This window comes from Artemia franciscana, chromosome 16 (assembly GCF_032884065.1).
Source record: "Artemia franciscana chromosome 16, ASM3288406v1, whole genome shotgun sequence".
In the NCBI taxonomy this organism is placed as follows: Eukaryota; Metazoa; Arthropoda; class Branchiopoda; order Anostraca; family Artemiidae; genus Artemia; species Artemia franciscana.
The window spans coordinates 25853029-25876068 of NC_088878.1; the positions used below are offsets into that span (position 1 = coordinate 25853029).

Here is a 23040-nt window from a genome sequence, read left to right on the forward strand (position 1 = left end):
ATAACCGGTACAGAAAAAACTAATTTCATATTTGGATTCAGCATCCCAAGAATAAACTGGCAAAATACTTCACAAATGTATAAAAATACAGAAACTAGTTGTTACATAATTTTATATCATTGATACACAAAGAGATTTAACGGTAAACTCAATTATAGATGACTTTTATATTTAAAAACAAGAGCTAAGAGCTCATACGGTACTTGTGAAGAGGTCAGAAGAGTCAAGAGCTCATATAGTATGAGCTCTAGCAAAATTCTAAGAATCAATAGATTGCTTTAAAAGGAAAATCAGAGGCTTAATGCCGGTCGGGATTTAAAATAAGAAATCTGAGCCACGAGATCCTTCTAAATATCAAAATTCATTAAGATCCGATAACCAGCTCTAAGTTAAAAATACTCAATTTTTCTAATTTTTCCTCTCCCTTCAGCCCCCCCCCCAGATGGTCCAATCGGGGAAAACGGCTTTATCAAGTCAATTTGTGCAGCTCCCTGACACGCCTACCAGTTTTCATCGTCCTATCCAGAAGCACCAAACTCGCCAAAGCACTGAACCCCACCACCTACCTCCCCCAAAGAGAGCGGATCCAATCCGGTTACGTCAATCGCGTATCTATGACATTGATAAGCCTTTTCAAGATTTCCAGTTTCCCCCTTCAATTCCCCCCAATGTCAACAGATCTGGTCGTGATTTGAAATAAGAAATCTGAGACATGAGTTCCTTCTAAATACCAAATTTCATTAAGATCCGGTCACCCATTCTAAAGTTAAAAATACCTCCGTTTTTCTAATTTTTCCAAATTAACAACCCCCAGCTCCCCCAACGAGAATGGATCCGTACCAATTATATCAATCTCGTATCTATAACTTGAGTTTCTTCTATCCATCAAGTTTCATCCCGATCTATCCACTCTAAGCGTTTTCCAAGATTTCCGGTTTCCAAGATTTCTGTTTCCCCCTCCAACCTTCTATGTCCCCAGATCCGATTTGAATTGAAAATGAAGCATCTGAGACATAAGATTCTTCTATATATCGAGTTTCATTAAGATCCGATCACACATTCGTAAGATACCTCAATTTTCATGTTTTCCAAGAATTCTGGTTTTCCCCTCCAACTCCCTTCAATGTCACCAGATCTGGTCGGGATTTAAAATGAGAGTTTTAAAGCACAAGATCCTTCTAGATATCAAATTTCATTAATATCTGATCACCCGTTCGTAAGTTACAAGTTCCTCATTTTTCTAATTTTTCCGAGTTACTCCCCCCGCCAAACTTCACAAAAGAGGGCGGACTCGGTCCGGTTATGTCAGTCACCTATTTTGGACTTGTGCTTATTCTTTCCAGCAAGTTTCATATCGATATCTCTGCTTTAAGCGTTTTCCAAGATTTCCCCCCCCCTAATAACACTGGATCCGGTCGGGATTTCAAATAAGAGATCTGAGTTTCGAGGTCCTTCTAAATATGAAACTTCATTAAGATCCGATCACTCTTTCCTAAGTTAAAAACACCTCATTTTTCTATTTTTTAGAATTACCCCTCCCCCCAATTCCCCCAAAGAGAGCGGATCCGTTCCGGTTATGTCAATCACATATCTAGGACTTGTGATTATTTTTCCCATCAAGTTTCATCCCGATCCCTCCACTCTAAGCGTTTTCCGAGATTTTACGCCCCCCCCCAAACTCCCCCAATGTCACCGAATTAGGTTGGGATTTAAAACAAGAGCTCTGAGACACGATATCCTTCCAAACATCAAATTTCATTAAGATGCGATCACTCCTTCGTAAGTAAAAAAAACCTTTTTTTCAGAATTAATCATCCTCCCCCCTAACTCCCCCGAAGAGAGCGGATCCGTTCCGGTTATGTCAATCACGTATCTAGGATTTACAATTATTTTTACCACCAAGTTTCATTCCGATCCCTCCGCTGTAAGCGTTTTCCAAGATTTTCGGATCCCCCCAACTCCCCCCAATGGCATCGGATCCGGTCGGGATTTAAAATAAGAGCTCTGAGACACAATATCCTTCCAAACTTCAAATTTCATTAAGATCCGATCGCTCCTTCGTAAGTCAAAATACCTCATTTTGTCCAATTTTTCAGAATTAACCCTCCCCCTAACTCCCCCAAAGAGAGCGAATCCGTTTCGTTTATGTCGATCACGTATCTAGGACTTGTGGTTATTTTTTCCACCAAGTTTCGTCCCAATCCCTCCACTCTAAGCGTTTTCCAAGATTTTAGGTTCCCCGCTCCAACTCCAACAGATGGTCTAATCGGGGAAAACGACTTTATCAAGTCAATCTGTGCGGCTCCCAGACACGCCTACCAAATTTCATTGTCCTAGCACGTCCAGAAGCACCAAATTCACCAAAGCACTGAACCCCACCCCCTAACTCCCCCAAAGAGAGTGGATCCAGTACGGTTACGTCAATCATGTATCTAAGACATTTGCTTATTTTACCCACCAAGTTTCATCCCAATTTCCCTATTCTATGCGTTTTCCAAGATTTCCGGTTTCCCCTTCCAACTTCCCCCAATGTCAACAGATCTGGTCGGGATTTGAAATAAGAGCTCTAAGACATGAGTTCCTTTTTAATATCAAATTTCATTAAGATCCGGTAACCCGTTCTTAAGTAAAAATACCTCTATTTTTCTATTTTTCCAAATTAACACCCCCCAGCTCCTCCAAAGTGAACAGATCCTTTCCAATTATGTCAATCACGCATCTTTAATTTGTGCTTATTTTTCCATCAAGTTTCATCGCAATCTCTCTACTCTAAGCGTTTTCCAACTTTTCTGTTTCTCCCTCTAATCCCTATGTCCCCGGATCCGATTCGAATTGAAAATGGAGCATCTGAGACATAAAATCCTTCTATATATCAAGTTTCATTAAGATTCGATAACTCATTCGTAAGATAAAGATGCCACAATTTTCACGTTTTCCAAGAATTCCAGTTTCTCCTCCAACTCCCCCCGATGTAACCGGATCTGGTCGGGATTTGAAATAAGAGCTCTAAAGTGCAATATCCTTCTAAATATCAAATTTGATTAAGATTTGATCACCCGTCCCTAAGTTACAAATACCTCATTTTTTCTAATTATTCCGAATTACTCCCTCCCCCCCAACTCCACCAAAGAGAGCGGATCCAGTCCAGTTATGTCAATCACGTATCTTGGACAGGTTTTTATTCTCCTCACCAAGTTTCATCCTAATCTATCCGCTTTAAGTGTTTTCCAAGATTTCCGGTCCCCCCCCCCCCAATGACGCTGGATCCAGTCGGGATTTAAAACAAAGATCTGAGTTACGAGGTCCTCCTAAACGTGAAATTTCATTAAGGTCCGATCACTCCTTCGTAAGTTACAAATACATAATTTTTCTAATTTTTCAGGATTAACTCTCCCTCCCCCAACTCCCCCAAATGGCGCGGACCCATTCCGGCTATGTCAATCACGTATCTAGGACTTCTGCTTATTTTTCCCACCAAGTTTCATCCAGATCCCTCCACTCTAAGCGTTTTCCAAGATTTTAGGTTACTCCCCAAACTCCCCCCTTAATGACTCTGGATCCGGTGGGGATTTAAATAAGAGACCTGAGTTACGAGGTCCTTCTGAATATGAAATTTCATTAAGATCCGATCACTCCTTCGTAAGCTAAAAATACCTCATTTTTTCTAATTTTTCAAAATAAACCCTCACTCAGATCCGTTCCGGTTATGTCAATCAGGTATCTAGGACTTCTGCTCATTTTTCCACCAAGTTTCATCCCGATCCCTCCACTCTAAGCGTTTTTCAATATTTTAGGTCCCCCCCCTCCTACTCTCCCAAATGTCAACAGATCCGGTCGAGATTTAAAATAACAGCTCTGAGACACGATATCCTTCTAAAAATCAAATTTCATTAAGATCCGATCACCCGTTCGTAAGCTAGAAATACCTCATTTTTTCTATTTTTTTCGATTTAACCGTCCCCCAACTCCCCTCCAGAAGGTCGAATCGGGAGAACGACAATTTCTAATTTAATTTGGTTCCCGATACGCCTGTCAAATTTCACCGTCCTAGCTTACCTGGAAGTGCCTAAAGTAGCAAAACCGGAACAGACAGACCGACAGAATTTGCGATCGCTATATGTCACTTGGTAGATAGCAAGTGCCATAAAAAGGCGCTTCAACAGAATTGTCCTAGGGCATTAAATAAAAAGAGGAACAGAAAGTTCTATCTTGTGCCTTTACTAATGATGCACAAAGTTTCGAAATATTTGTAGGAATCTCCCTCGTTCTTAAATCTTCTTAGTTTAAAGCCTTGGTATTTCTTAATTTTTGGCCCCGATTCCACTACTTATTCATGAAGTATGGAACTATCCTTAACTATTTGTTTCGTCAGTATCTAGTACTAATGAGTAACTTAAAATGACAAACTTCAGAATCTCAGTAACTTCGACGATACTGCCAATCAATTCAAGAGGAGAAAATTAATGTTTTGGCTAATATCTCACAAGATATTGGATCAAAAATTAAAATTAATTCTCAATGCCTTTATATTGACCCATGAAGAAAAAAAAGTACTAAACAGTACCTAGGAAACTCCCTGTTCACATCAACCCATTTAGCTCAGTCCTCGTTACTCAGCCCCGTTTAACTCAATACCAATTAAACTCAATTCCATTTAACCCAACCCTCAGTCCACTCAACCACAATTGAATTCAACCTCTGCAATAAATTGGGTTAGGTTGAAGGGGGGTTGAGTTGAACAGAGTTGAAGCTAAATAGGGGTCGAGCTAAGCGCACACCACATTAAATATCATAAAATAAAATACATACAATTCGACAAAACAAAAACAGTGTGAGGAGGAGGTTAATACCACCAAAAATAGTGAGTTTATGATATGTCTTTATCTTTATCTGAGAAAGCGGTACTGATAGGAAACGTTTTTAAATCGAAGAGCTTGGACACATCCAACTCACCTTCGATCCTTAAATGCAATGGAAAAACGATCGAACAAGTCCAGGAGTTAAAATATCTTGGAAATTGGATCGAATATGATGGCCGAATAATCAACGAGATAAAAAGGAGAATTGGAAAAGCAACATGGGTATTCGACAAACTGAAGCTAGTATGATAATACTGATGGTAAAAAATTGTAAAAATACTGATGGTAAAAATGTTGATGTACTATGGTAAAAAATCATACTCTTTGCGTCTAAAGCTTCGTCTGTTGAATAACAACGTCATCTCCATTCTCCTTTATTCATGTGAATGCTGGAAGCTGAATGGTCGGCTGGAAAAACGTATCCTATACATGTCTGTATACATGAAAAACATGTCTCAGAAGAATCATTAACAATTCGTGGCAGGATAGGGTTACGAACAAAGTGGTCCGCAGACGAACAGTTCAACCGCCAGCTACTGATCTTTTGAAGCAGAGAAGATGGGCCTATCTTGGTCATGTCCTCCGAATGCCAGGAGACCGTCTTCCGAATGCTGCCTACGAGTGGCGAGGGTGGACGAAAAAGAGGGCGACCGAAACACACCGTGCGACGACAGCACGTCCGAGACCTGTGGAGTGCTGAGCTGTCATTACAACCACAGTGGAAGGACGTCACGCCTGCTGCTCCGCTCCGGGACGTCTAGTGAGGCTTCATTGATGCCCTATGTGCCACACCAAGCCCTGGAGAAACTAAGATCTAAGGTAAGATTTATCTTTCGCAGTTTTTTTTTTTTTTTTTTGAGAAAAATAAAAGAGTGAAAAATTTTTATTGGAGTTGCAAACAAAACTACAAAGATGGAAAAAATTATGCGCTTACATACAAATCTGAACCCATAAGTGTTATAGCCTGGTTGATCGTATATGGAATGACCTTTAAGACCAAATTGTCTTCACGTTATCCTCAATCAAATCAAGCCTAATGGCAATAAAATTAACTGGAAATCTACTCAGTGCGTAGGCTCCATTTGTGTATAACATTCCCCTTAGTTTAAAAAATAAACCCATTTATTATTTCCACATTGTAAGTTTAAAAATTACATAATTCAACAAGATATCATGATAAAACTTTACATTCTCTTTTCTTCCTATGTGCAAAATGCTCACACAATAAAAGTCAATTTAAAAAATAAATCATATTCCTGATATGATTATGTCTAAATACAATCATATTCCTAAATATAATCATCCTAATATAGCTTTCAAATTACTTAAAAAAGGAAATCCTTGGAAAGTAAACCAAACTTTGACTTCAGGAGTATTGGAAATAATTCGTTTTAAGTTATATTAGGGTCACCGATAGATGTTAAAGATGGAGCTACTAGTGAGATTCAAGGCAGGATTAACAAAGCTTGGTCCGTCTTTGGCCAACTCCGCAAACCCCTTTGGACTAGAAGGGAAATCAACCTCGTGACGAAGCTCAGGATCTACTCAGTATGTGTACGTTCAATTTTGTTATATGGATATGAGATATGGCCCATCAAGGCAGACGAAGAACGTCAGCTTGACATTAAGCTGGCACAAAGAATCAGCAACAAACGGCTGATGAAAGTATGCGGACAAAAGCGTAACGTTTCCACATGATCAAGAAAAGACTTCTCAAGTGGCTAGGTCACGTAATCAGGCGCCCGGAAGAGACCTGACACGCCAGGTACTACTAGCAGCCCCTGCTTCCTCATGAAAGAAAAAACTAAGTGACCACCTGAAAACCTCGTCGTCAGAAAGTCGTCATCAAAAAGCATCATCAAAGCGTATCGTCGTCAGAAAGGATGTCGAATCATTTGGGGATTCCGAAAGCATGGTCACAAGTGGGTTAAGGCGTGGCTGAAGTTTATTCGACCGCTCACAGAAGACAGAACCCAATGGAAGCGTTTGGTCCAGCAGCTTCTTGATCCAAGTTGGGCTGAATACACTGTGTCTCTTCTTTATTAAGCAAGTAAATAACAGAAGTAAAATTAATTTTAGTAGTCATACGGGAAATTTTTCAATTATTTCATGAAATAAAGATTTCGGAACGGAAACTCAATCGCATGTCACCAGAGACTAGACAACTTGACTTCTTTTTATCAAAAAGAAAGGAGAAGCGAAATTTCTACCTAAAGGGATACAGATATGGAATGAAAAGGAGAAAATAGTTGCCCAATATTCAAAAGGACCTCAGATAGAGTGGGGTCTTACCTTTTGCTTCAACCTTATTTTTAACGAACGTATTTCCCCAAATCAAAATAGACCACGAATTATTGGGGCGAAAAATAGGATAATGGAAAGCACGTTTCTTCACTCTTGCTCATAAATTTTCAACAGATTGGGAACACTTTTGATCCACGTGACTATAGAGATAAAAATTGAACATCCCTACCACTTAAAAACAGTGTTGCCATAGCATGGAGCCGGATTAGGATGCAAACAAAAGCAGGGAGTTCTTATTTTCGAAAGCTATTTGTTTCCATGGTAAATGTATTAATACTGTCCACAAATAACAAGATTTAGATATTCAAGTCGATATATATATATATATATATATATATATATATATATATATATATATATATATATATATATATATATAGGTGGGGGAGGGTACGTTAGCCTGAAGCACCCTGAAAACACGTCTTGAAGCAAAGTTGATGATGGTTGCATTGCAATGTTTATGGATGGTCTACCAATTATTGGTTTCTAATATGTGTTTGCTCCATCATTAATAGTGACGCGCCGTCAAGAATCATTCAACACAAGAGAGATAAGGTAATTGTTAAAAGCCCTTGTCACTGATTCATGATATATATTTGTGGCAATGTCAAATTTTCTGGAACCAAATTGTTCCATTCGCTTTGGATCCATATAATAATTATATTTTAAGATTTAATTTACAATCAATATTTTATACTTCAATACGAATATATTTCGTCATTACCATCAATGTTACTGATCAAGAGTGAATTGTTTAAGTAACTCAAATCCGAACGGATTATGTATTAGTTATCTATATTGATAAAAGCTATTGACATCAATATAAAAGTCCTTCATATCAGGACTTAAACCAATTTTAAATTACTAAGTATCAAAATGTTAGGCTGTTTCTCACTGTCCTGCAGAACCGTTCATATAAGCACAAATTAAGACGTTACGGTACGCTGTGGAATCTTACGGATAATATGGATCCACAGGAAACATATGACAGCTATCATGAGTTAGGGCAGATTAACACAGGATTGGCTTCCATCTATGGTCCATTTTTTAGTGACAGCATTGATTTGGATACAAGGAAATTGAAAATGAAGCTGATAACGTCTTTAAGAAACGTGTAATAATTTTTCTTGTGAAGAAAAAACTCGCTTCACCGTGTGAGGACTTTTCCATGGAGGAAGTTTTCGGAGAAGAGGGATATTTATATGAGGGGGGCAATGGATGTAGAAACTTATAATAACTTCACAAACTTTACAAAATTCTTGACAAACCAAACTAGGATCTTGGAATAAAATATTGCTTTAACACTACGTTGGCCAGATAGCCTTGGGATTCAATGAAAATGACCGAAGAACTACTAAAAATATTTCAAATTCTACTTTGATTACCCAACTGTTTTTACAGAGAATTAGACATAAGCTTATCTCTATTTAACGTATCACCTGTCATCTTTCTCTTTCTAAATTATTGAAACAAACAAAGAGTTACAACAGAACATAATATGAAGATTATTTGAACGAAAATGATAGATTACTACTACTACTATTACTACTACCACTAATAACTTACTGGAGCACCAAGCCACCTTAGGCCAACACAGCTGCGCATGCTCCTGCTCCAACTCAATGTATTCAAAGCTTTACTTTTTATTCCCTTCATACGAAGTTTAGATTTTCTTTAAATCGTCCCTTATGATCTTCCCACTTCCCAATTTGCGGACAACCTGCTTTTCGTTTGGCCTATATGGATGGTCAGATTTTTAATATGGTCAAAGTTTTAATATGGTCAAATTTTTAATGGTCAAATACATCGCCGTTTAAACTTATGTGAGGCTTCAAATGAGTCAACTCAGTTAAATAAACCTAAAAATAGCTCGCTACATCAATAGTGTATGTTGTATAAACTGCATGTATCTTTAGGGTCCATTATGGCCAATTATGGCATCTTATTTACACCATTATGGCCTGAAACTGCCAAGCCAAATAAATAGCTTATCGATAATTCCAAATGGATTCAATATCTCAGAATTTGTCATTGACAGCAGTTTGGCCTGCTTTTCATTTGGCCGAGATGGATGACCATACAACACCATCTTTGGCGATTCCTTCATACATTCATGACGCAAAACTAAAATCAGCATCATTATATAGTAAATTTCTACGTGAATAAAAAAAAAATTTACAATACAACATGTCAATCACAGTTTTGTCGAAGTAAAAAAGAACAATCTCAAATTTCCAAAAATGACTCGCTGAAATCTGAGGAGAAATGTAAAGCGAGTACAGCACTTACTCCAGAATTTAAACCTTAAGTCAACTATTAATCAAATTAGTCGTATGAATGGTTTTGACCAGCGATTAGTTTTTTCTAGTATTATTGAATTCAACTCAATTTGAAATTTCCTCTTTACACTCCTTGCTCTTTATCCTAGAGTTTGACATTTTTGTCCGGATTCTTTAAGAACGACTCTTGAACCATAGGGCCATTGAACTTAAATGAGGATCATTATTAAGAACTTTAAAACATTGGCATGAAGAGAGTAGGTCAATTAGGGGGCAGCCCCCTTCTCAGAATGAGGTCTGTTTCTTTTAAGCTTTAATGTTGCACCTTACTTTCATCTGAAATAACTTGTTTTTTTTATTCAATGAGAATACAAGAACGATCATGGCAAAAAAATATACAAAACGACGAAAAAATAAAATAAAATCAGGAAGCCCGAAACAACAGACTCAGGAAAGAAAGATCTTCATAGCGGGAGGCATGAAAAAGGTTAGTTGTTGTTAATATGTTTGTTGATGTTAATATGTTTGTCATTCATAAACATTTTTTGGCCCTAAGTTTGGGAGGATAGAGGAAAGGAATATCTTTCAAAATCATTTTTCGCAACAAAAAGAAGGGTAATTTCAGCAAAATCAGGCAACCATGAGTAAAGGTATCATCTTCATGATACCCTGTCGGCTGGACAATTACAACTCGCTGTAAAGTATGCAAGTAAAACCTGAAAGCTAGCTAAGACTACTTAAATTAAATAAAAAACAAGTTTTTTTAACTGAAAGTAAGGAGCGATATTAAAACTTAAAACTAACAGAAATTACCCCGTATATGATATAGGCTGTTCCCTTCTCAAAGCCCCGCTCTTTACGCTTGTTTTAAACAGTAGAGTTGAAAGAAAGAGTCAAACTTAAAAACTGCTTATTCCGTAGATGAAAGGGGTTGCCCCCTCCTAAACACCCCGCTCTTTACGCTAAAGTTTTTTTTATTGTTGAAAAAGTAGAGTTGGAGGAAAGATAATTTTGATCCGGTGACTTTGGGAAAAAATGAGCGTGGGAGGGGGCCCAGGTGCCCTCCAATTTTTTTAGTCACTTAAAAAGGGCACTGGAACTTTTAATTTCCGTTAGAATGAGCCCTCTCCCAAGATTCTAAAACCACTGGGTCGATACAATAACCCCTGGGAAAAAAACAAAAAAACAAACAAGTAAACACACATCCGTGATCTGTCATGTGACAAAAAATGCAAAATTCCACATTTTTGTGGATAGCACCTTGAACGCTGAATCTGATGGTGTGATTTTCGTTAACATTCTATGACTTTTAAGGGGTGTTTCCCCCTATTTTCTAAAATATGACAAACATATTATCTCAGGCTCGTAACTTTCGATGGGTAAGTTTAAACTTAATGAAACTTATATATTTAAAATCAGCATTAAAATGCCATTCTTTTGATGTAACTATTGTTATAAAAATTCCGTTTTTTAGAGTTTCGATTACTACTGAGCCGGGTCGCTCCTTACTTCAGTTCGTTACCACGAACTGTTAGATTTGTAAATTATTTTGTCTCTCCCCAGCCCTCTGATGCAACACTTAAACACGGACACCCACATACAGGGCCGTGGACGAGGCTAGCTATCCATTCTATCCTTTAGAGATACAGTCATAGAGGATACAGTCGAGATAGAGCAATTATGCCTATTCGTCAAAGCTAATACAAGCGACAATATCATTCGAGCAAGATCCAAACCCACAAAATACACTACCAAAAGTCTAGCTGGTAATCCCTGTAAATTTAGTTAAGATTCAACAGGCACTTCTGTTGGATGGTGGAAACATGAATAAAATCCTTCACTCAGAGGTGAGATCTAGCACGAAAACCTGTGACCCTAACTATAGTCATTTATCAGATTAATTAATCACGCCAGTTCGCTAGTAAGTAAGCTAATAAAAGAGGAATTGATAAATTTATCCCTCCCCCTCTCAGAAGTTGGATGAGGTTAAGACCACAAAAAGAACCCAAAACTGATCCTAGCCATTGCTTCCCATCAATTTTGATTGGAGTCCGACATCCCCCTCTGGTGAAAGTCCTTATGACGAGAAATTAAGGATTGTCCTTCTTCCTCCCACATTGATCCTGGATTCTGAAAATGCCTAACTAGGACATGAAACATTCCTTTCGACTATGTTTGGTTAAGATCCCACAACCCCGTTTCGATAGATATTAAAATTGATGGCTAGAATCGAGGTACCCCTTACTCATCTTCCCTTCGTCTACCAGCCCCAGGCCCCAAATAGGAACACTAGGACATTTACTGTTACTTTTCATTTAATTTGATTGAAATTAAACAACACGTTCTGTTAGATGTTCCGGCGAAAAGAATTTTCAGAGCTTCTCTCCAACAGAGCTCAGATCATGTTCAAGCCCCGAAAAGGTGGGAAGTCAACTCTTATTTCCCGTCAAAATTTCTTGAAATCCTATAGCCCGTCCTGGAAGATGTCCTAATTACAAGAACCGAACAGTCCTGTAATACAAAAAAAGCGCAACTAGTACACTAATCCTTAGTCACCTGAGTTTTGTTAAGACCAAATTACCTATTTTGACAGATGATTTGATGGCAAGATATTGGGGTTGCCCTTCCTCCTCCTCTACAGAGGTTACCACTAAGCTTGAATGGGTTCTGACCACCTTTTTTAACTAAATGAATTTAACCCATCCCCCCAGGATACATTCTGTCTGGAAACCAAAAAGGCTCAAGTGCTACTACCTACATGTCGCACTGAGACAAAAATTTAGGGAAGGAGTGGGTCACGACACTCCGAAGGCGTAAATAGGATACTAGTTTTTTCTTCCCGATCTAGACTTCACAAGTACTTTTTTCTTTTGGGGCTCTTCGAGCAATTGTTGGACCCTGGGATAATAGGAAAAAATCGACCTATGTGGTTTTTTCCGATTTTTTTTAATAACCTAATTGTAAAACTTCTTCAGAAATTCAGACATTTTATATATTTGTATGTACAAATAGTAATTTACTTTCATTCTTTGGCATGAAAATGGCAATCTTTTAAATTACACCAATAAAATCAAAATATACTATTTGACACAATCATACAATTCAGGTAAATTAAAGACCATGTTTTTGTTGTTTAAATTAGACCGAAATTAAATGATCTTTTGACTGGACCTTTAACCTTCCGGTGTTAAGGCCCAATTTTGTTGGTGTCTAGACCAATACTGAAAAGAAAAAAACTAATACATTAACTAAAACTAAAGCTTAAAGATGTATTTACAAAAAAAAAATTGGGAAAAAACTCAGAAGTGAAGACCGTTGCTTCACTTCGTAGTCTTCAAATTACTTGAGTATTACTGCACAGCACTGCTTTAGTATGGCATAGAATTTGAAGGTAAACTGAAATAAAGTCCACATAAAAAATAAATAAATAAATAAAAACAAATCTTTGATCAATTGCAGTTTGAATCCATTTCGTTAATTGAAAAAGTCATGGAACAGAGTTTCATTCAGACCGTCTAGAACAAGACGCAAGCTGTTTCTCTACTTCACAAATTACAATTTTTTTTTTTATTTCAAACAGCCATAAGCATTCTGTCTTTTTGAATTTTAACGCGTCTAACTTCCTCAAAATATTTGGCAAATTTTTCAAACAATTTTTGGCGATGAACTACAAGGAGCGAACCAGGCTGTAGCAACACACTGCAGGGACCGAATTAGTCAAGAAGGGTTGTTAATCCGATTACTTTCTTACTTGCCAGTAAGGGGCGTCTCGTACTAATAATAACCTCAACTATAAAAATAGATTTTGTTATCAATACTGTAATATTGTTTAAGGAAGAAGTTTCCAGTTTTTGTGTCTCGCTCACTTTCCCCATTCTCAGTTCTTTTGAATGTGTCTACAATTTCTTGTTATCCCACGTGTGTAGAGTAAGAGAGTTTATGTTTGTCTTTTTTAATTATTGAATCGTGATAAACTGATTTAGAGCTGCAAGCAGATTAAATTTTAAATTAGATTTTCCATCTTTGCCCCCCCCCTACCCCATATGAAAACTCACAATGAAACATAGTTTCCTTCTGGTCTTGTCATCTCCGCACACCTTCAACCCCACTAGTGTACAAAAATGTGTTCAGTAACTACCCTCCAATCCAAGGACGTATCCAAGACTTTTATCCGGGGGGGGGATATTTTTTCTGAGGTGTTTTTACAAGGATAAACTTTAACAAATGCATCAAAATTTGTTTATATGCATTTTTGTTATGAGTTTACGAGTCGGACAAAATTTCGACAGGGAAGGCCAAATCCCGGCAACTCCCCCTGGATACGGCCTCACCCATATCCCAAGCTTTCAAGGTTTCTATTTCACCAAATCTACTAGTTTAACAATAAGCAAAGCAACGAAGCAAATAAAATGCTTTTTTGTGAAGAGTAAAGTTACTTACTGATAATCCTCCTCTTCTTTTTTCTTCGGTTGATATGACTTCGACAACTTTCTAAAAGAAACATTATTAAACAGAATCACTAATTTCTAAAGAACATATATATATATATATATATATATATATATATATATATATATATATATATATATATATATATATATATATATATATATATATATATATATAACATATATATATATATAAATATATATATATATATATATATATATATATATATATATATATATATATATATATATATATATATATATATATATATATATATATATATATATAAAGAAGTGCAAAGAAATTCGGAATAAATTGAGACTTTTTTGTAGGGGGTGGGTCCCCAGACCATCCACTTCCTTGCGTGCCTGTTCAGCAACAGTTTAAATTAAATCGTCTTCAAATTATAATTTAACTAGCTGTTGGGGTGGCGCTTCGCGCCACCCCAACACCTAGTTGGTGGGGGCGCTTCGCGCCCCCCCCAAGCCCCCCCGCGCGCGTAAGTCGTTACGCGCCATATTAGTTACGCGCCATTGTAGTTGTGTCCCTATGTCCCACCTGTGAATATAGATAGATATATATATATATATATATATATATATATATATATATATATATATATATATATATATATATATATATATATATATATATATATATATATATATATATATATATATATATATATATATATATATATATATATATATATATATATATATATATATATATATATATATATATATATATATATATATATATATATATATGTTTTTAACTACGTAAAACTTGCGAATATACAACATTCTTTGCTGTCCCATTGTCTGTGCATATAAATAGATTGTCAGGTTTACCGACTCTTGAACATGCAACATATAATGGTCCATGGGAAAACAATCCGTATTCAGATCTATACCTCATGATTCTAATGATTGCCCTTGAGCTTTGTTGATGGTGATTGCTAATCGACCATTCCCTGAGTCGCCATCGTCATTTATATATCCCCCTGTGCACCCCGGCGTCCCCTTTGTAGTTATGTCCCTGTGTCCCGGTCGTCATTTATATTCCCTGTGTCCCGGTCGTCATTTGTATCCCGGTGTCCCGGTCTGTATATACATTCGTTTTTTAGTTTTGTTTTTCTCCTTTATTTTTTTCCTTTTTTCTTTTTTTTCTTTTTTAGTTTATTTAGATTTTTAGATTTTTTAGTTTTTTTATTAGTTTTTAGTTTTTTTGTAGTTTTTACCATTTTTTTAGTTTTTTTAGTTTTTTTTTTACTTATGTCCTGGTCGTCATTTATACTCCCTGTGTCCCGGTCGTCATTTGTGTCTCGGTGCTTTGTTGATTGCTAATTTATATTATATTTATATTTATATTTTTTATATTTATTAATATTTTTTTAGTTTTCTTTTTCTCTTATTTTTCAGTTTTTTCCTTTTTTTAGTTTTTTCTTTTTTAGTTTTTAGTTTTTTTTTTGTTTTTTACCTTTTTTTAGTTTTTTTAGTTTTTTTAGTTTTTTAGCTTTTTTAGTTTTAAGCTTTTTTTTAGTTTTAGCTTTTTAGCTTTTTTAAAAAAAACTAAAAAAGCTAAAAAACTAAAAAAAACTAAAAAAAGGTAAAAAACTAAAAACTAAAAAAACTGAAAAAACTAAAAAAAGGCAAAAACTAAAAAAAAACTAAAAACTAATAAAAAAACTAATAAAAAAACTAAAAAAGCTAAAAAACTAAAAAAACTAAAAAAAGGTAAAAAACAAAAAAAAACTAAAAACTAAAAAAGAAAAAACTAAAAAAAGGAAAAAACTGAAAAATAAGAGAAAAAGAAAACTAAAAAAATACAGACCGGGACACCGGGATACAAATGACGACCGGGACACAGGGAATATAAATGACGACCGGGACACAGGGACACAACTACAATGGGGACGCCGGGGGGCACAGGGGGATATAAATGACGACCGGGACACCGGGACACAAGGAATATAAATGACGCCCGGGACACTCAAAGAGAAATCACAGACTGGAACACCGGGACACAAATGACGACCGGGACACAGGGAATATAAATGACGACCGGGACACAGGGACATAACTACAAAGGGGACGCCGGGGTGCACAGGGGGATATATAAATGACGATGGCGACTCAGGGAATGGTCGATTAGCAATCACCATCAACAAAGCTCAAGGGCAATCATTAGAATCATGAGGTATAGATCTGAATACGGATTGTTTTCCCATGGACCATTATATGTTGCATGTTCAAGAGTCGGTAAACCTGACAATCTATTTATATGCACAGACAATGGGACAGCAAAGAATGTTGTATATTCGCAAGTTTTACGTAGTTAAAAACATATATATATATATATATATATATATCTATATATATATATATATATATATATATATATATATATATATATATATATATATATATATATATATATATATCTATATATATAAAAATAAGTTGTCTGTGGATGGATGGATGGATGGATGTGTGGATGGATGTGTCAGGTGACGTCACCTGAAAAAACTGGATTAGGTGACGTCAAAACTGAAAAAACTAAAAAAAGGCAAAAACTACAAAAAAAAAACTAAAAACTAATAAAAAAAATAAAAAAGCTAAAAAACTAAAAAAACTATAAAGGTAAAAACCAATAAAAAACTAAAAAAAAAACTGAAAAAACTAAAAAAAGGCAAAAACTACAAAAAAAAACTAAAAACTAATAAAAAAAGTAAAAAAGCTAAAAAACTAAAAAAACTAAAAAAACTAAAAAAAGGTAAAAAACTAAAAAAAATAAAAAATAAAAAAAAACTAAAAAAAAGGAAAAAACTGAAAAATAAGCTAAAATAAAGGTAAAAACCAATAAAAAACTAAAAAAAAAAGGAAAAAACTAATAAATGACGACACTCAAAGAGAAAGCGACCAGGACAAAAAACTAAAAAAAAAGGCAAAAACTACAAAAAAACTAAAAACTAATAAAAAAAGGAAAAAACTGAAAAATAAGCTAACATAAAGGTAAAAACCAATAAAAAACTAAAAAGAAAAAAAGGAAAAAACTAAAAAAAATTTTCATCTAAAAAACTAAAAAAAACTAAAAAAGGTAAAAACTAAAAGAACTAAAAAAGAAAAAAATAAATGACGACACTCAAAGAGAAAGCGACCAGGACAAAAGGAATGTTCGATTAGCAATCAACAAAGCACCGGGACATAGGGAGTATAAATGACGACCAGGACATAAGTAAAAAAAAAAAATTAACAAAACTAAAAAGAAGGTAAAAACTACAAAAAAACTAAAAAGAAAAAAAAAACTAAAAACTAATAAAAAAACTAAAAAATCTAAAAATCTAAATAAACTAAAAAAGAAAAAAAAAGGAAAAAAATAAAGGAGAAAAACAAAACTAAAAAACGAATGTATATACAGACCGGTACACCGGGATACAAATGACGACCGGGACAGAGGGAATATAAATTATTATAATATATTATATTATATATTATTTATTATAGAATATATTATATATTATATATATATATATATATATATATATATATATATATATACTAGCTGTTGGGGTGGCGCTTCGCGCCACCCCAACACCTAGTTGGTGGGGGCGCTTCGCGCCCCCCCCAAGCCCCCCCGCGCGCGTAAGTCGTTACGCGCCATATTAGTTATGCGCCATTGTAGTTGTGTCCCTATGTCCCACCTGTGAATATAGATAGATATATATATATGGTTTTAACTACGTAAAACTTGCGAATATACAACATTCTTTGCTGTCCCATTGTCTTTGCATATAAATAGATTGTCAGGTTTACCGACTCTTGAATATGCAACATATAATGGTCCATGGGAAAACAATCTGTATTCAGATCTATACCTCATGATTCTAATGATTGCCCTTGAGCTTTGTTGATGGTGATTGCTAATCGACCATTCCCTGTCCCGGTGTCCCGGTCGTCATTTACATCCCCCTGTTTCCCCCGGTGTCCCCGTTGTAGTTGTGTCCCTGTGTCCCGGTCGTCATTTATATTCCCTGTGTCCCGGGTCCCGGTCGTCATTTGTATCCCGGTGTCCCGGTCTGTATATACATTCGTTTTTTAGTTTTGTTTTTCTCCTTTATTTTTTTCCTTTTTTTTTCTTTTTTAGCTTATTTAGATTTTTAGATTTTTTAGTTTTTTTATTAGTTTTTAGTTTTTTTTTCTTTTTAGTTTTTTTGTCCCGGTCGTCATTTATATCCCCCTGTTTCCCCCGGGTCGTCATTTATACTCCCTGTGTCCCGGTGCTTTGTTGATTGCTAATCGAACATTCCTTTTGTCCTGGTCGCTTTCTCTTTGAGTGTCGTCATTTATTTTTTTCTTTTTTAGTTCTTTTAGTTTTTACCTTTTTTAGTTTTTTTTAGTTTTTAGTTTTTTTAGTTTTTTACCTTTTTTTAGTTTTTTTAGTTTTTTTTAGTTTTTTAGCTTTTTTATTTTTTTTATTAGTTTTTATTTTTTTTGTAGTTTTTGCCTTTTTTTTAGTTTTTTTAGTTTTTTAGCTTTTTTATTAGTTTTTAGTTTTTTTTGTAGTTTTTGCCTTTTTTTAGTTTTTTTAGTTTTTTAGCTTTTTTATTTTTTTTATTAGTTTTTAGTTTTTTTTTGTAGTTTTTGCCTTTTTTTTCTCTTTGAGTGTCGTCATTTATTAGTTTTTTCCTTTTTTTTTTAGTTTTTTATTGGTTTTTACCTTTATTTTAGCTTATTTTTCAGTTTTTTCCTTTTTTTTAGTTTTTTTTATTTTTTATTTTTTTTAGTTTTTTACCTTTTTTTAGTTTTTTTAGTTTTTTAGCTTTTTTACTTTTTTTATTAGTTTTTAGTTTTTTTTGTAGTTTTTGCCTTTTTTTAGTTTTTTCAGTTTTTTTTTTAGTTTTTTATTGGTTTTTACCTTTATAGTTTTTTTAGTTTTTTAGCTTTTTTATTTTTTTTATTAGTTTTTAGTTTTTTTTGTAGTTTTTGCCTTTTTTTAGTTTTTTCAGTTTTGACGTCACCTGATCCAGTTTTTTCAGGTGACGTCACCTGACACATCCATCCATCCATCCACAGACAACTTATTTTTATATATATAGATATTTTTTTATTAGTTTTTAGTTTTTTTTGTAGTTTTTGCCTTTTTTTTCTCTTTGAGTGTCGTCATTTATTAGTTTTTTTCCTTTTTTTTTTAGTTTTTTATTGGTTTTTACCTTTATTTTAGCTTATTTTTCAGTTTTTTTCCTTTTTTTTAGTTTTTTTTTATTTTTATTTTTTTTAGTTTTTTACCTTTTTTTAGTTTTTTTAGTTTTTTAGCTTTTTTACTTTTTTTATTAGTTTTTAGTTTTTTTTGTAGTTTTTGCCTTTTTTTAGTTTTTTCAGTTTTTTTTTTAGTTTTTTATTGGTTTTTACCTTTATAGTTTTTTTAGTTTTTTAGCTTTTTTATTTTTTTTATTAGTTTTTAGTTTTTTTTGTAGTTTTTGCCTTTTTTTAGTTTTTTCAGTTTTGACGTCACCTGATCCAGTTTTTTCAGGTGACGTCACCTGACACATCCATCCACACATCCATCCACAGACAACTTATTTTTATATATATAGATATATATATATATATATATATGTATATATATATATATATCTATATATATAAAAATAAGTTGTCTGTCTGTGGATGGATGGATGGATGTGTCAGGTGACGTCACCTGAAAAAACTGGATTAGGTGACGTCAAAACTGAAAAAACTAAAAAAAGGCAAAAACTACAAAAAAAACTAAAAACTAATAAAAAAATAAAAAAGCTAAAAAACTAAAAAAACTATAAAGGTAAAAACCAATAAAAAACTAAAAAAAAAACTGAAAAAACTAAAAAAAGGCAAAAACTACAAAAAAAAACTAAAAACTAATAAAAAAAGTAAAAAAGCTAAAAAACTAAAAAAACTAAAAAAACTAAAAAAAGGTAAAAAACTAAAAAAAATAAAAAATAAAAAAAAACTAAAAAAAAGGAAAAAACTGAAAAATAAGCTAAAATAAAGGTAAAAACCAATAAAAAACTAAAAAAAAAAGGAAAAAAACTAATAAATGACGACACTCAAAGAGAAAGCGACCAGGACAAAAGGAATGTTCGATTAGCAATCAACAAAGCACCGGGACACAGGGAGTATAAATGACGACCAGGACATAAGTAAAAAAAAAAAAACTATATATATAAAAATAAGTTGTCTGTGGATCTGTGGATCGTGGATCAGGTGACGTCACCTGAAAAAACTGGATCAGGTGACGTCAAAACTGAAAAAACTAAAAAAAGGCAAAAACTACAAAAAAAACTAAAAACTAATAAAAAAAATAAAAAAGCTAAAAAACTAAATAAACTAAAAAAAGGCAAAAACTACAAAAAAAACTAAAAACTAATAAAAAAGCTAAAAAACTAAAAAAACTAAAAAAAAGGCAAAAACTACAAAAAAACTAAAAACTAATAAAAAAAATAAAAAAGCTAAAAAACTAAAAAAACTAAAAAAACTAAAAAAAGGTAAAAAACTAAAAAAACTAAAAACTAAAAAAAAACTAAAAAAGGTAAAAACTAAAAGAACTAAAAAAGAAAAAATAAATGACGACACTCAAAGAGAAAGCGACCAGGACAAAAGGAATGTTCGATTAGCAATCAACAAAGCACCGGGACACAGGGAGTATAAATGACGACCAGGACACAAGTAAAAAAAAAATTAACAAAACTAAAAAGAAGGTAAAAACTACAAAAAAACTAAAAAGAAAAAAAAACTAAAAACTAATAAAAAAACTAAAAAATCTAAAAATCTAAATAAACTAAAAAAGAAAAAAAAAAGGAAAAAAATAAAGGAGAAAAACAAAACTAAAAAACGAATGTATATACAGACCGGTACACCGGGATACAAATGACGACCGGGACACAGGGAATATAAATGACGACCGGGACACAGGGACACAACTACAACGGGGACACCGGGGGAAACAGGGGGATATAAATGACGACCGGGACAAAAAAACTAAAAAGAAAAAAAAACTAAAAACTAATAAAAAAACTAAAAAATCTAAAAATCTAAATAAGCTAAAAAAGAAAAAAAAAGGAAAAAAATAAAGGAGAAAAACAAAACTAAAAAACGAATGTATATACAGACCGGGACACCGGGATACAAATGACGACCGGGACCCGGGACACAGGGAATATAAATGACGACCGGGACACAGGGACACAACTACAACGGGGACACCGGGGGAAACAGGGGGATGTAAATGACGACCGGGACACCGGGACAGGGAATGGTCGATTAGCAATCACCATCAACAAAGCTCAAGGGCAATCATTAGAATCATGAGGTATAGATCTGAATACAGATTGTTTTCCCATGGACCATTATATGTTGCATGTTCAAGAGTCGGTAAACCTGACAATCTATTTATATGCAAAGACAATGGGACAGCAAAGAATGTTGTTTATTCGCAAGTTTTACGTAGTTAAAACCATATATATATATCTATCTATATTCACAGGTGGGACATAGGGACACAACTACAATGGCGCGTAACTATTATGGCGCGTAACGACTTACGCGCGCGGGGGGGCTTGGGGGGGGCGCGAAGCGCCCCCACCAACTAGGTGTTGGGGTGGCGCGAAGCGCCACCCCAACAGCTAGTATATCTATATTCACAGGTGGGACATAGGGACACAACTACAATGGCGCGTAACTAATATGGCGCGTAACGACTTACGCGCGCGGGGGGGCTTGGGGGGGGGGGGGCGCGAAGCGCCCCCACCAACTAGGTGTTGGGGTGGCGCGAAGCGCCACCCCAACAGCTAGTATATATATATATATATCTATATATATAAAAATAAGTTGTCTGTGTGTGGATCTGTGGATGGATCAGGTGACGTCACCTGAAAAAACTGGATCAGGTGACAAAACTGAAAACTGAAAAAACTAAAAAAAGGCAAAAACTACAAAAAAAACTAAAAACTAATAAAAAAAATAAAAAAGCTAAAAAACTAAAAAAACTAAAAAAAGGCAAAAACTACAAAAAAAACTAAAAACTAATAAAAAAGCTAAAAAACTAAAAAAACTAAAATAAGGCAAAAACTACAAAAAAAAACAAAAAACTAATAAAAAAATAAAAAAGCTAAAAAACTAAAAAAAACTAAAAAAAGGTAAAAAACTAAAAAAACTAAAAACTAAAAAAAAACTAAAAAAAAGGAAAAAACTGAAAAATAAGCTAAAATAAAGGTAAAAACCAATAAAAAACTAAAAAAAAAACTGAAAAAACTAAAAAAAGGCAAAAACTACAAAAAAAAACTAAAAACTAATAAAAAAAGCAAAAAAGCTAAAAAACTAAAAAAACTAAAAAAAACTAAAAAAAGTTAAAAAACTAAAAAAAATAAAAAATAAAAAAAACTAAAAAAAAGGAAAAAACTGAAAAATAAGCTAAAATAAAGGTAAAAACCAATAAAAAACTAAAAAGAAAAAAAGAAAAAACTAAAAAAATTTTCATCTAAAAAACTAAAAAAAACTAAAAAAGGTAAAAACTAAAAGAACTAAAAAAGAAAAAAATAAATGACGACACTCAAAGAGAAAGCGACCAGGACAAAAGGAATGTTCGATTAGCAATCAACAAAGCACCGGGACACAGGGAGTATAAATGACGACCAGGACATAAGTAAAAAAAAAACTAACAAAACTAAAAAGAAGGTAAAAACTACAAAAAAACTAAAAAGAAAAAAACTAAAAAAAGGCAAAAACTACAAAAAAAAAACTAAAAACTAATAAAAAAGCTAAAAAACTAAAAAAACTAAAAAAAGGAAAAAACTACAAAAAAAACTAAAAACTAATAAAAAAAATAAAAAAGCTAAAAAACTAAAAAAACTAAAAAAACTAAAAAAAGGTAAAAAGCTAAAAAAACTAAAAACTAAAAAAAAACTAAAAAAAAGGAAAAAACTGAAAAATAAGCTAAAATAAAGGTAAAAACCAATAAAAAACTAAAAAAAAAACTGAAAAAACTAAAAAAAGGCAAAAACTACAAAAAAAACTAAAAACTAATAAAAAAAGTAAAAAAGCTAAAAAACTAAAAAAAACTAAAAAAAGGTAAAAAACTAAAAAAAATAAAAAATAAAAAAAAACTAAAAA

The 23040-nt window shown here is 33.7% G+C and overlaps 1 protein-coding gene across 1 annotated transcript in view; it reads left to right on the forward strand.

Moving 5' to 3' along the window:
• The window catches only part of LOC136037278 (uncharacterized), a 123683-nt gene that overhangs the window by 26922 nt on the left and 73721 nt on the right, over nt 1-23040 (forward strand). The window contains exons 2-3 of the mRNA XM_065719915.1: nt 5855-5870; nt 12226-12236. Of these exons, the coding sequence (XP_065575987.1) occupies nt 5855-5870; nt 12226-12236 (27 nt within the window). The remainder of the gene's footprint in view (nt 1-5854; nt 5871-12225; nt 12237-23040) is intronic.